The sequence below is a fragment of the Etheostoma cragini genome, chromosome 15 (assembly GCF_013103735.1).
Source record: "Etheostoma cragini isolate CJK2018 chromosome 15, CSU_Ecrag_1.0, whole genome shotgun sequence".
Taxonomy (NCBI): Eukaryota; Metazoa; Chordata; class Actinopteri; order Perciformes; family Percidae; genus Etheostoma; species Etheostoma cragini.
The window spans coordinates 4,611,175-4,625,740 of record NC_048421.1 but is presented as its reverse complement, the minus strand read 5'-3'; the positions used below and the strand labels follow the sequence as shown (position 1 = coordinate 4,625,740).

The 14,566-nt window shown below is 39.8% G+C and overlaps 2 protein-coding genes across 3 annotated transcripts in view; both read left to right on the top strand.

Moving 5' to 3' along the window:
• The first annotated feature begins 655 nt into the window (after positions 1-655).
• On the top strand, positions 656-3,999 carry LOC117958693 (pentraxin-4). The gene is made up of 4 exons (XM_034895253.1): positions 656-1,128; positions 1,365-1,531; positions 2,029-3,119; positions 3,214-3,999. The coding sequence occupies exons 1-4, from the start codon at positions 787-789 to the stop codon at positions 3,876-3,878; spliced, it is 2,265 nt and encodes a 754-aa protein (XP_034751144.1). The 5' UTR covers positions 656-786; the 3' UTR covers positions 3,879-3,999.
• A 1,579-nt stretch (positions 4,000-5,578) lies between these two features.
• The window catches only part of clcn7 (chloride channel 7), a 14,583-nt gene continuing 5,595 nt past the window's right edge, over positions 5,579-14,566 (top strand). Inside the window, exons 1-14 of one of the 2 annotated variants that reach the window (XM_034894131.1) lie at positions 5,579-5,839; positions 7,073-7,150; positions 9,267-9,332; positions 9,798-9,863; positions 10,034-10,166; positions 10,476-10,585; positions 11,111-11,191; positions 11,310-11,372; positions 11,699-11,782; positions 12,061-12,154; positions 12,931-12,995; positions 13,164-13,280; positions 13,369-13,423; positions 13,592-13,652. In XM_034894131.1, coding sequence (XP_034750022.1) covers positions 5,726-5,839; positions 7,073-7,150; positions 9,267-9,332; positions 9,798-9,863; positions 10,034-10,166; positions 10,476-10,585; positions 11,111-11,191; positions 11,310-11,372; positions 11,699-11,782; positions 12,061-12,154; positions 12,931-12,995; positions 13,164-13,280; positions 13,369-13,423; positions 13,592-13,652 — 1,187 coding nt within the window. In that variant the 5' untranslated portion in view covers positions 5,579-5,725. The remainder of the gene's footprint in view (positions 5,840-7,072; positions 7,151-9,266; positions 9,333-9,797; positions 9,864-10,033; positions 10,167-10,475; positions 10,586-11,110; positions 11,192-11,309; positions 11,373-11,698; positions 11,783-12,060; positions 12,155-12,930; positions 12,996-13,163; positions 13,281-13,368; positions 13,424-13,591; positions 13,653-14,566) is intronic. The other variant, XM_034894132.1, reaches the window with a different exon arrangement.

Here is a 14,566-nt window from a genome sequence, read left to right as displayed (position 1 = left end):
TGCATTTAAGTCCCATATAGTAAGTGTAGCCTTTTACCCTGATGAAAACTTGTTAGCGATTACAGATACCAAAACCTGTTGCAAGTGCATCAACTTTGTGTTTTAAAATACATAATGGCCAGATTGTTGCAGTTAATAGTGATTGTTTTTGAAAGCCCAGTGTAAAGTAAGTGTTGCAATTTGGTCATGAGCAGAAAGCAGAAGGGTGGGATAAACAGCATAATTCCTGGATTGGGCCAGTCAAAGAAAATGCAGAAGAGGAAGAAAGGAGCCAGATCCCCCTGTCAGTTGAATCATGGGGAAGAGGAAAGTACAAGCTGCTTATCAGCCCACGCATCATCACAGTTAGTGTACTGCTGTGTAAGCACCACATGCGAGTACACTCACATGAACACACAAATGAAAATCTACACTTTATCTACTTGTACTGATTGATACAGAACAGTAACAATTTTCTGCACAGGAATAATCAAAGCTTTGAATGAATCAAAACTTTATCAATAGAAGATAAAGTTAAACACAATCAAAGTGGTATTGCAGTGAAGAACAACCATGGCAACATCACTCTCAGCAGCATAACACCAATGTAACTGGTTGTGATCCATTATTCTACATTTTAGACAAACAACACATACAACACATACAACACTGGACCTGAGAGATCAGTTGGTAGACTGTTTTAAAAAGTTCACTTTTCTTTGTTTTCACTTGCGTAGGAGAGGGAGAGAGACCCGGAGAGAAGCTGTGTACCTGTTATATCCATCTGCATTTCCTCTGAGGTCTCCAATGATGTCGTGGAAAATGGAAAGTGTGTTCTTGTCCCAGCTTGTGGGTGTGCTTTTGTGTATTGTATGTGCATCTGTGTGCATATGTGTTCATTGGGTGTATGCAGTGTGTATCAAGACCAGCCCTTTCCAGCTATGTATTTCTCTTTTCTACTTTTCCTTTATCCCCAGACATCCAGACAGGGACCAGCTGCAGCTAGCCCAGTTACACTACACCATGGACAGCCTCCGGTCCGGACACTGGTCCCTGATCATGGTCCACATGCTTTTGCTGCAAATTCAGCCCGTTAAGTTGCAGGGAATTGATCCTGTGTCCCAGAAACTACGACGACTCAATGAACAGGTTAGTTTGGACCTAATGTTGTGTGTTTGTGTGTGTGTGTGTGAGTATGTGTGTATGTGTGTGCTCATAAACAGTAGTGACTTTTAATAAAATAATGTAAATGTAATAAACATCCAGGACTGCTGATAAAGGAGTGTCTAAACAGTTAGTACGGAATCAACCTTAATGAGCTCAATTATAACTGATTAATTCATAACAAAAAGGTGGCTTGTGAAAACACACTTCTTCTTTGTTAGTTCCAGCAGTTCCAGGCACTGACCCAGGCCCGTTTGAACATGTTGGCCCAGAACCAGAACAGAAACTCCTCGGTGGGGCTGGAGAACCTATGTAAACACTGCCAACACATGTCACAGGAATTCGAACACCTTAAGCAGAGCACAACGCAGGAGATAGGGGGTCTCAGGTTAGTCAAATGGTTGACTAATGCAATATCTGTGGGCTGATGCACCTTAGATAAATCCCTACTGGTTGTAAGTACAGTAATCATGGTAAGTAGAGAGTAGGGAGCAGATTGGAGAGGAGTTTGATATATGCATATATATATATACATAGATACTGTATATACAGTATATGTAATATTACATACATACTTAGATATATAAGTATCATACTGTAGATACCAAAATGCAGAAAACTAGGTGTATGACCATTATGAAAATAAATTAGCATGTATTTTAAAAATAGAAGTTAAGTCCATAGTTAGAATATTTGTTATGTATAAAATAATTTTAACAAATTGCAAACTTCATCCATCTAGCCCTTTGAGTGAGACTAAATGATGAATGGTCAAATGTTGCTCCAGGTCTGATTGTACTACATGATGCATTTTCAACAGTGATAATACAGAAATGTAAAAAAAAAGAAGAAAAAAAAGTGATCTTATGTTGATTATTATCCCAGAGAGTGGAATAGGAAGCTTGATAAGAAAAGCAAGCGAATGGAGGGTCGTCTGGCTTTGATGGAGAGGAACCTGAGGGAAGACCGCCGCCATGTCCAGAAACAGAACCCTGATCCTGGCCATGATTTCTCCAACCTTACCTTGGAGCTCCAGAGCCAAGAGGAAAGGTTGGCTGCCCTGCAGGCCCAGCGTGACGAGCTGCTCATTGGGCTGAAAGGGTTGCAGGAATCCCTGAAACACCAGGCACTGCGTGTGACTCGGCTGGAGGGCCGGCTTGGTGAGGTCCTGCAGCACAGTGGAGGAGGAAAAAACAGCCAGTTGTGGAGGGGTGTTGACCCCGACATAACACCTCAGGAATACTATGGACCACGCAGGAGAAGCCAGGCACATAGAAGAGGGAGGCCTGAAAGGATTCTGGATACCTTACCCAGATCAGGAGGTATTGGTTATTCCCAGACTGATAATCATTCACAGTCCACATCTCAGAACAGAGACCATCCACAGCCCAGTCAATACCAGGCAACACCAAACCAGCCTAAACATTCAAAAACACAGAAGCCAAGACCTAAACCAGAATCTAATCCACAGACACAAGTCCATTATCCTAAACCCCAGCTCACAGATTACCTGCCTCAGCCTGACCCTTATCATCCCCAGTCACAGATCCAGGTGCAGGCCCAGATAAAGCCTTACCCAGTCCAGCAGGAGCAGCTTAGGTCTCGCCAGACTGTGCCTTATCCTTCTGCCCAGATCCAACCCCAGGTCCAGCAACGATCCAAGCCTGGGTTATATCGCCAGGTATCCAACCCCAGCCCCCCCTCTTGGCAGCAGCCGCTGCCCCATGCTCCAACCCACCCTGAACTCACCAAAGACAGACAGAGCAGGACTGGTCAGGGGGCTCCACAGCCCCAGGCTTCAGATGAACTCTCTCAACCCCAGTCTGAATCTTATCAGCCCATGGTGATTGGGTGGGGTGGAACAGAGGAAGAAGAAAGTGACACAAAGGTAGAGTCTTCAGTGATCCACAACTTCCTCCAGCTTCCTGTGAGGCACAAGATCCCTGCACAACCAGTTCCCAAAAAGGATTCAACCAGTTAGTACCCTTACAATACAATACAGTACAATTACATGTTAGCACCATAGTTTATTGGACTAAATATATATTCTCTTTCTCTCTCTGTCTGCAGTCTGTAACGTGGACTCCATGCTGTTCTTCCCCTCGGCCTCAGCAGAGAACTATGTCACCTTCTTCCGGACTCTCCCGGACCTTCCTGAACTGTCTGTGTGTTTGTGGCTCCGTGTGACGGCCTCACATGTTGGCACACTGCTTTCCTATGCCACAAATGACAATGACAACCAGTTAGTTCTGTATGGACGCAACTCCTCTGCACCATCTGCATCCTTTTCTGCTTCTTCCTCCTCCTCCCTGGACTTCGTCATTGGAGACCCAGTATATCGTCGTCTCACGGTGTCGTCGCTCTTAGATACTCGCTGGCACCATGTCTGCGTCCTCTGGTCCTCCATCCAGGGTCATTTCTGGCACTACAGTGACCACCGCCTTACCTCCTCAGGCTCCAACTTCAGGAAAGGCTGGGAGATACCTGGAGGGGGATCAGTGGTGCTAGGGCAGGAGCAAGACAATGTTGGTGGGGGGTTTGACCCTGCTGAGGGTTTTGCTGGGCACGTGGCAGGGTTCAGGGTGTGGAGCCGAGTCCTAAGTCCTTCAGAGGTGGAAGGGGTGGCAGAAGGAAGAGGTGTGCCCAGAGGGGTGGTGCTCGGGATGGAGGACATAAAGGAGGTACATGGGGAGGTGCAGCAGGTGTCATGTGAATGTTTAGAGTACTGTGTGTAATAAAGTCAAAGCAGAGGATTCAAATGAAAGGTTTCATTCCACAACCTATTTTTTTGCAGGGAATGTTAATTATCTCTTGCTTGCCTGCCTTTTAAAAGACAAAGTAAATCACTTTTTCTTTTATAGATTTAATTTCTTCATATTTACAGACACACAGCAGTATATTCTTATTGCACGAAAAGATAGATTTATACAAACTTGGACCGTTACACTTATCAGCTATGCAATAAAAACCTGAGTTTGATCCACCAGTCAGTTGTTAAACATGGCAAAGGATAAAGTAATACAAGTGTGCTTGTAAAGGTGATCTTAAGGTCCACTTTAATAACAAACAAAAAAAATGTTGTAGGGTGGGGATCCCACTTTCTCCAATGGTGGATACATTATTTGGAATGAAACACTTCAAATGGTGGATTTAATGGTGATTCATTTTTTGTCTTTCACTCATATGTGTAATCCAGAGATCTTCAACAGGGGTCATCCAAATTATTGTTCATTTTTTAATGTTTTTTTCAAAAATTAAAATGGCTTAACATGAATACAGCATATTATTAGCACATGTAAATTCCCACTGATAATAGGCCTACTGGCATATATTTAACAAGAGAGAATTTATAAAATCATGCAGACAATTATTATTTTAATAGCTTAGTATTCTATGCAAAACATTATCGTAGGCCCAGTAATATGCAACTTAATTTTATATAATATTTGTAGCAGGGGTCCCTGCTCCATCTCTCTTTCAGTTAAGGAGGTTAAAAAATGTTGAAGACCCCTGGTGTAATCCATTTTCAAGAGAGTTATTTTTTCTTCATTTTGGAGCCAGAACTCAATAGACGTGCTTCAAAGTCACATTCCTTTGGATTCAGACATAATTGGTATATCATAAAATCATTAAACAGCCTGTTATTATTAATTTTAACTGTGACAATTTTTTTAAACATTATACAGGAGAGAGGTTAACGCACCTGTGGATGTCTTTGAATATTTTATTTAAATAAAATGATAGCCTCTGATAGCTCTCTCTGTCTTTTGGATTGTCCATAAAAATGTAAAAGCTCATATGTGAATACATTTTGTAAAACTCCTCATGCCTTTGTTTGATCCTTTTGCTGGGTTGATAGGTACAACATTTCTCTTTATTTCTGCCACCCACCTAAAGTTTCTAAAATAGTGGTTTTGGGAAATTAACAAATTGTTGACATTGTTTTTATGGAAAGCAAAAATACTCAGTGTTGTTTACAATGGTAAAATTAGATCCACCTGTCCAACTACAAAAATACAAAACTTCTATACATAATAATGACATAACAATATATAATAATAACAATAATAGTAATTATAATAATTAATCAGTAAATATAATTATGAATACATTTACTTTTTTCAAATTTTTACAAAGTATATTTAGCTAATACTTCAATGCAGGACCTTTGTAAAATAGGCCTACTTGTAATTTAGTATATTTTTTACATTGCCGTATTTCTACAGCCTAGAAATCTGGATTCATCCTAACAGCAGCAAATGTAATTTGCAGCCGCTTGCCAGGCTAGTATTTCTACTTTTACCTAAGTAAATTATTTGAATAGCCTTCTTCTCCAGCACTGGTACACAGTGTAGGCTTGTTAGCGCTGAGATTTGTGAACATAAATAGTAAAACTTCAAGTCCCAACATCCAACGCGCCAAACGAACACTTTTGGCCCTGCACGCGACCCTTAACCAAGCGTCACGAGTCACCGGAATGATCATGGGGAGTTGAGAAAGAATAACATTAGCTAGCTAGTAAGCCAGCGACAACTGCAATTAATGAAATAATTAAGCGAAAGTTAGGGCAGCGAGCTACACTATGGCGAATATCTCAAAGAAAGTGTCGTGGTCCAGCCGGGCCGAGGAGTCCGGGGTAGCCGGGGAGGGGACGTCGCTGCTCAACGGCTCCCAGCAGCCCAGACTCTCTAGACAGGTACAACTAGCATGGTTGGCTAAATGAGCCTAACAGCTTTTCCTCCTGCAGTATTAATGCTGTCTTATTTTTATTAACCACTATAAGGTTACATTGAACCATGTTTTAAAATGCTGCATGGATTAGGAATGTTTTTTATAAGCATTGCCGCATACTCAGCGTTCATTTTAGGGGTGTGTTTTCATGTGTTATGGTCTGTTTGCAATCGGGCATCAGCAACAGCAAGCTTTGTTTGGAGCGGAATGTGATGCATGACAGTTATTAAATTGGTGTTAATTAAATTCTTACACGATGCACGCTATGAGATTCAGTTCGGATTACAGAGAGTGTCGAGAAACTAAATCTTCCACTAGCTTGTTACTTGGCTATTTCCCTATTTTATTAGGAACTGGAAAAGGTAGCTTAATGGGAACATTAAGGACACATTCATCATTATAAACAACGTAACCTCAGTCATAACTATAGAAAGGATGATTGATGATGTATGTGTCACTGTGAAATTGGAGTAAAATTTCCGTTGTACAAGTGATAAAATCAGGTGACAGGTACAGTAGTTCAAGTTCAAGATCCTTATTTATCCCCGAGGGGTGATTAGTTTTGTTGCAGTAGCAAAGAAGTTGACATACAGTACATGACAACAAAGACAACATTGATTAAAAATACAGGGTCAGACCACATGGGTAAATGAATACCACAACATTAAAAGTTCAACTGTGCCTTATGTAATCTGTCCCTATTATAGATAGATACTATTTTAATCCTGTACAAAGTTGCTTTCAGTATGTCAAAGGGTAGAATAGTATGAAAACGACAATATCAAACTCTCATAAGGCCATGAGCTAGTAGACCTGCTGTCTTTAGACTGAATGAAGTCTTCTGTTCACCTAATATAGAAACATACTGGAAAATCCAACTTCCTTTTTTCTGTAATGCAGCCAGGACTAGACACTTACTTCCTGTCCCATCAGGATCAAAGATGGAAGTTAACCTTTGCAGTTCTTTTGATAATGTACTTTAGTACATTGTATCATCCAGTCCTTATACTTCTTGGACCCTGTTACTCTTATCTGGATATACATCTGTGTGATGGTAAAACATAAGCCTGGAAATTGCTACACATAGCCATATATATATATATATATATATATATATATATATATATATATATATATATATATATATATATATATATATATATATATATATTTCTGTTGCTGTCTGTGATGTCTATAGCTGTCTGGAGGAGGCAGTGTATTTCAGATAGGCAGACTCAGCACGGTGGATTTGGAGGAGGAGATTACGTCAGATGAGGTAAAGTCCGAGTCTGAAACGCCACTTTTTCTCTCTGTTTCTGTCACTCCTATTGATCACCAATCCATTAAGACCGCTAGCAGCATTTCTCATAGACCACTAAAATATAGTTAGTCACTCCACTATAATGATACAAATTATCAGCTACTATCAACTATTGTTTTAAAATAACAAAAACGGTATCAAGCGGAATTTACAGTAATTAATGCTGGGTTTGAGTACATATTCCTGATTTGTGATAGGCAGCCTGAGATAAACCTAAGGGTTCAGACATATAGTATTTATTATTTAATTTCAGTTGCTCCTTGCTGAATACAGCTTAAGCCTAATGTAGGAAATCTGACACCAAATGACGCATCCAGTGTGCATGACAGACACGTGTTGAGAAACTGTCTGAAGGTTTCCACTGTGATGCATCGCAAATGATGAATTGATGCAGGCCATGCGTCGCCCAGACCACTCAACCATTCAGTATTTTGTTGTCAGAAACTGATAGATCCCACACCCTGTTCTCTGATGGAACACAAAACAAAAAGATAGAAGAAAAGTAGACATCAACAGGCAGTTTGGCCATGACCATATCAAAACCCTTCCTAAATGTGAATCCAGAAATGTATAAATATATTTTTGACTTAGCTTATGCCAGACTCAGGTTTAATCTATATAGCTCTTAGCACAGTAAGAGTAAGTTCAATCAGACAATAAAGAAATGCAAAACAAAAATCTAAATAAATCAATTAAATTCAGCATTTAAGATGCAGTTCATGACCCCAGAACAGAATCATAGGCTTTAGGCCACAGTCAGTGGTGACAGCCCAGTACAGACTAATTCTGGAGGCTGGTCAGCAGATAGACAGGACATCAAATCCATTTGCTTCACTGACAGTAACCATCGGACTTTTGCTGTGATGCCATGCATGTGATTTGCACCATTGTTATATGCTGTAAACAGAAATTGATTTGTTTACAGTATTTCGGTTTATTCTGTTTAGGTAAATATTAGTTATCCCATGTACCGGTAGTTTCTTTATGTGCTGCTGTTTGTGTGAATGCACCAACGGGCCAGTGTGACCGAGGCCCGTTTCACATTGCATGTAAATGTCAAACTTTTGAATTGTATGTAGCTGGCTTGAATGCATGTCAGGATACACTCTTTTGCACCAGTGATTCCTTCAACATGAAATAATCTGCATTAACACTGAATAACATTCAGTTGGGCTTGTAAGTGACCCATGCTAAAGTTGATCCAAAAGAGTGAAAAAAAAAAAAATCATCTTTTGGAAATTGATTTAATGCTTTAATAAAAAAAAAAGGGATAAATCGAATCTTTAAGGACACCAAATTTCTTTGTGAATGAATAATGTAACGTAAATAAATTCTTCCTTAAAATACAGGGGGTGTAAGTATACACACCTCTATGTTAAATTCCCATAGAGGCAGGCAGATTTTAAATTTTCATGTTATATTTCATCGATCCAGGATACTATCCATCCTGATAAAGTTCCCTTGTCCTTTGGAAATAAAACGGCCCCACATCATCACATTCCCTTCACCAGATTGGGTTGGGGTAGTTTCCATAAAATCATCTCTCAATGCAAATCGAACCAGGTATTAGGCTAATTGTAATAAAACCATACCAAGAAAACTGGTGTCCTTAACGGCATTAAGATCAATATCCAAAAGATGATTTTTTTTGTCAGCTTTAGCATGGGTTCATAAACCTATGAGCACCACTGTACCTACAAAAATCCTCTTTCTACACTTTGGTTGTGTTTTAGACGTTTTTATACTAACATTTCTGGAGGAAACACTGGTGTGTTGTGTTTTTTCACAGTCACTGCATCTTCCATCTGCTTCAATATTAATGCTATAGTGTCTATGTTAGAGTCTGTCAAACGTGTCTTCTCTTTTTCTTTTGAAGTGACTTTTAAAAGTAAAAAAAAGTCTCTCTTTTTTATAAAATGCTGTTTTATTGCTGCTCACTTGATTTGATTACTCTGGTGTCCGTAACCTGATTTCCAGCACTTTGCAGTGTCTTACATGATTCAACAGGTCACCAGTTACAGGTCAGTGATGGTGTGGTGATCTTTATTTTTGTCTCTGTTTTTTCCTGCAGGACTCTCTGAGGGGGCGACCTAAAGAGATCCCTCATAATGAGAAGCTGCTGTCACTTAAATTTGAGGTAAAACCGCCCACTCGCTAAACAGAATGCTGATTATTAGATGATTCTGGAAACCCGAGGTTAGATTAGGCCACATTGTTTTTAAATAAAGCCTTGTTTATGTGTAGGATTTTAGACATCCCTTACTCTCGTGACACTTTTTTGGTCTTAAAAATAAATAAAGGAAGCAATATAAACAGTAAAATGGGACAGTTATAGAAAATGCACTTTAGGCAATGAAGCCTAAACATGTTGGTGCAACAACGAGGGCAATAATCTTCTTAGGCAGGTTAAAATCTGGCAACAGTTGGTAAAATCAGCTTTGTATTAACATATTTTTGGTTTTCCATACATGTACTGACATTGATACAATAGTCAGTTTTTACATTTTTAGGATTTGTGTTTATCATGAAGAAAAGAAGTATTCATCATCACCTTAATCTGTATTTTACTGAATAATTTTATTATATGTGTGTGACTTTCCAGAGTCTGGACTATGATAACATTGAGAATCAGCTATTTTTGGAGGAGGAGAGGAGGATGAGCTACATGGTAAGTGGAGTGGGAATCACCTGCCTTTATGTTAAACTTCCTTAATAGATTCACTGTGTGTGAATCCATATAATTGCTTTGCTCTTTGCTCTTATTTTCTCATCTTTCCTCTGCTGTTTCTTTCATCTCCTGTCCTCCTCTCCCGTCCCTCTCTCATCTTGTATTTGTAGGGTTTTCGCTGTCTGGAGATCAGTCGCTGGGTGGTCTGTGGTCTAATCGGCTTTCTGACTGGCCTCATCGCCTGTTTTATAGACATTGCGGTGGAGCAACTGGCTGGGATCAAATACCACGTGGTCAAACACAGTATTCTGAAGTTTTTTACAGGATATATCTAAGTCCATGCTAGCACCAGATGGCGGGGCTTTACGGCACAAGAAAAGAACAGAGAAACAGTGCAGTAACTGGAAGAATGTAATATACAGTGTGTGTATATATACATATAATGATCCAAAGTGGGTGACAGTTGGTCATGCTTTTGGTCATAACTATCATTTAAATGGTGTTCATGTCTTCACCCTGCTTTTTAAATGGGTTGTTCATAATAGCTGCTGAAACATAATAATGTGCTATACGAACTTCCTGGGTTTTTCCTTGACCTCTGACCCCTCACAGACATAGAGAAGTTTACAGAAGTGGGCGGCCTGTCAATCTCCCTCATCCTCTGGGCCGTCCTCAACTCCTCCATTGTCATGTTTGGGGCCATCATAGTTGCATTTTTCGAGGTAAGACTGAAGGAGAAACAATGTGTCCTTTCAGGTATTATCATGTCTTCTGGTTTGGCATCACAATCCGTATCGCAGTTGTCTTCCTCTTTTGTGTGTTTCATCACATTCCTTAAGGGTGAGAGGGAAGAAATATGTCAGTCGTTTTATTAATTACAAGCCATTCAAACCGATGTGGAAGTGAAACTTAATTAGGCAGCAGCGAGTTGTATAACAGTGTGTAATACTGAAATTTTTAAAGATGAATCTGCTTCTCTATTTCCCACCGCCCTGGTTAACCACAGTTTATTAGCTTCTTTACCAACGACTGATAAGATTTAAGTTTCCTCCTGCAACCAGACTGATCCAAGAAGTCTTGCTTTTTTCCCTGTTTTATGTACTATATAGACACCACGGCTACTCTCTGATCACATCCAGTCACATCCTCTGATATTACTGCTGGGTTCATAAACACTGGTGGTCTGTAGATTTTCCGCTTTTCATCTTTTTCTTTAATCTAAACTTCTTCTCTTTCGTCTCATCCAGCCTATAGCAGCAGGAAGCGGTATTCCTCAAATAAAATGTTATCTGAATGGAGTCAAAATTCCCAGGGTGGTACGACTCAAGGTACACATAACAAGCACACACACACACACCCGTACACACAAAATGATGCATTTGAACCACTGTTTTTGAAGGAAAGACTTTCTTATCCTTAACATGTTGATGCCTTTGTCCTCCACAGACACTGGTGGTGAAAGTGGCCGGTGTTATCTGTTCAGTGGTTGGCGGGCTTGCTGTGGGAAAGGTAAAAAAAACATAAACCCTCCCCGACTGCCGCTATGCAGAATCCAAATGCTCAATTGGCCGAAACACGGCTTTCAAGGGTTGACCAGAGTCACTGGAGCCATATGCACTAGATAGACGATACATGACGGCCACATAATGAATGACATTTACAGATGTCCTCATTAACAAACTACATACTGTTGTGTTTAGTCTTCGTTGTTGGAAATGTGGGCTTTTTTATTTAATTTGGTAATTTCCATTTAAAGTTGTAAACATTTACTTCTATACCTGCCAGGTCTTGCCAAGAATTTCCTTTCATACATGTCCTCTTTCTTTCTACAACAGGAAGGGCCCATGATTCACTCTGGTGCTGTTGTAGCTGCAGGAGTCTCTCAGGGCAGGAGCACCTCCTTAAAGAGAGACTTTAAGGTGTGTGTGGTTGGGTCGGTGCTTGTTTGGTGTTTTTGAACCCCAATGTCTTCTTCCAGGCAGCGTGGCAATGGTTAGGGTTAGCTGCCTGGAAGGCAAAGTTGTAGGCCAAAAAAACACCTGTGTGTTTGTGTGTGTGTGTATGTGTGTGTGTCTGTCTGTCAGCCAAGCATGGTTGTGTACTATTGACATGTTTATGTTAAAAACATCAATGGTTAGAGTGTGTTTGTGGGTAATATAATGTATAACTAATAGTACGTGTGTGACTGTGTTTGTAGATCTTTGAATACTTCCGGAGAGACACAGAAAAAAGAGATTTTGTGTCTGCTGGAGCTGCTGCCGGAGTTTCGGCTGCTTTTGGAGCACCAGTCGGTAATAACGCCAACACCAGAGCACTGTACATCCTGTGTTTTCTTATTAAGCTGTCTTAGCTGTGTGGGCAGTGTAGCTGCTATACAGCCAACAGTTCAACCACAATTGCTGGATGTTGAAACTAAGGACAAAGAAATCTGTGAGGAAACTGGTATTAGACTGGACTTTGTAACCGTTAGGCTATCTGCAGGTATTGAAAAAAGCCTGTTAACATTGAATTAATTTTTCGCAAAAAAAGGGACCCAGGCAGTCTTACATTTATTTCACAAAAATGTACATGTTTTCTCTAAACTGCTGTAGGATTAATGACCGTTATAAAATGTTTTGGATCTTAATGTGTGCGTTCCGGACTCTGGGCACATCTGTAGACACAAAATTGAATTGTTTCAACAGTTGATTGGATATGCAGGAGGTTGTGTAATCCTTTTTTGTGTGGAGTTTCAGTCATAACCATCCTATCTGTAGTAAATACTGTAACTACTGCTAGCTTTTAGCTAGGAAGCTCATTGACTCATAATGGGCAAGTGTAGATTTTAACAAAAACTTAAATAAATTAATCATCCATCCGTTTTATGCCAATTATCTTGATCCGGTTCAGTTTGTATTGTTAAAAAATGATTGTCATATAATACTTGGAAATGGGTATTATATAAATTAAAATCTGCGAAACAAGATAACGGATACTCATCTTCAGACATGTCATAAGTGGATCAAATGGATTATTTAGTTGAAATACTGTTGTGGTTCTTGACTGGTTTTGTTTCTGTGGTTGACAGGTGGCGTTCTGTTTGCTCTAGAGGAGGGAGCTTCTTTCTGGAACCAGATGTTGACATGGAGAATAGTAAGTCCCATTGTCCTGCACATATCCCCCCCTTCTATTTTCTTTCTATCTAGAATACTACCGGAAGAGAGGAAGAGGAAGATTTAAGTGCAATGTTGATGGATGTCTAATGTTCTTCCTTCCCTTTTTTATTTCTCATCCTCTCCCATCTTTCTGTCTCACCTGCAGTTTTTTGCTTCCATGATCTCTACCTTCACCTTGAACTTCTTCCTCAGTATCTATCATAACAATCCAGGAGACCTTTCCAACCCGGGTCTCATCAACTTTGGGCGCTTTGAGAGTGATGTGAGAAACTCACATTGTGTATTTTTCAAGCTTTATGTTGCTTGTTAGTTTGAGTAAAGATTTCACTATGTACTTCCATCCTTTTCAGAGTGTGGCCTATAACCTCTATGAGATTCCCTTGTTCATCATTATGGGGGCCATAGGTAAAAAACTCTTTGATGTTTTTGAGTCTTCGACAGGGTGCACCTGACTCTTTTATAACTGGGTGGAGACCATGAATAATATTATAGCAATAAGAAATCTAAATTTAATTTGGTTACTGTTTAAAATATCAGTGTTTATGTCCTGTTTTCCATCCTTCTCCTGTGCAGGTGGATTGCTGGGAGCTCTGTTCAACAAGCTCAACTACTGGCTGACCATCTTCAGGATCAGGTAAGGTTTAGAAAGCCATCAAATCAGTACAAGTGCAAAACAAAATGTCTTCAGTTTAGGGAAGAATGTTCAACAAAGAGTCAGGTGATGTACTGTATAGGGAATCGCTTTGTATGTTTAGAGCGCTATGTAAAACAATACATGGCTTGTCGCATACCGGTCATAGACAGGGTGGGGTCCAAGATAAGTAAGTTTCATCTCAGATTACAACATTGTTATGATTGAAGTGTATAAAAATAACCACAGAGTAAGAGCAGGTATAGTCACATAGTCAATGAGGAGATTCTGGTAAAATAGTTGTTCCTACTTCCGAGTCTGGAGCTCGATGGTATATATTGCGCATGTGAATGTATACCAAGGGCAGTAGTACAATAATATTGGCACCGCAGTCTGTAAAACAATACAAATGAATCACAAACCACACAAAAAAAAAAACACAAGAAATAAAGAAACCAAGACTATGTCAAATCCTAGTAAATGGCTAGAACGTCTATGGTCAGTGTGCTTAATTGTGTCCAAATTGTTCCAGGGATAGTCAGCAGTGGTGTCTATGACGGGAATATAGATAATTAAAGCAAATCCTAGCCTAACTCTGGTCAGCATATTGCAATAAATAAAATTACATTTATTTCCTGAAGTCAGGTATTTTTTTATTCAGTCCATGTCTTGGCAGTCATGCTTCTAAAAATACTGTCACCTGGCACAGTTAGTGTGTTTACGGGTAGAGTCTCATCGGGGTCACATGTGGTAACAACAATAATTGGAACACTTATAAAGCCACATTGCCTGATGGCACAATTTGGCAAAGATTGAAGTTTTTCAGGTTGTAATTTTTTTTCTGTAACTTGGGAAAGTCCATACTGTGTGTGTGTGTGTGTGTGTGTGTGTGTGTGTGTGTGTGTGTGTGTGTGTGT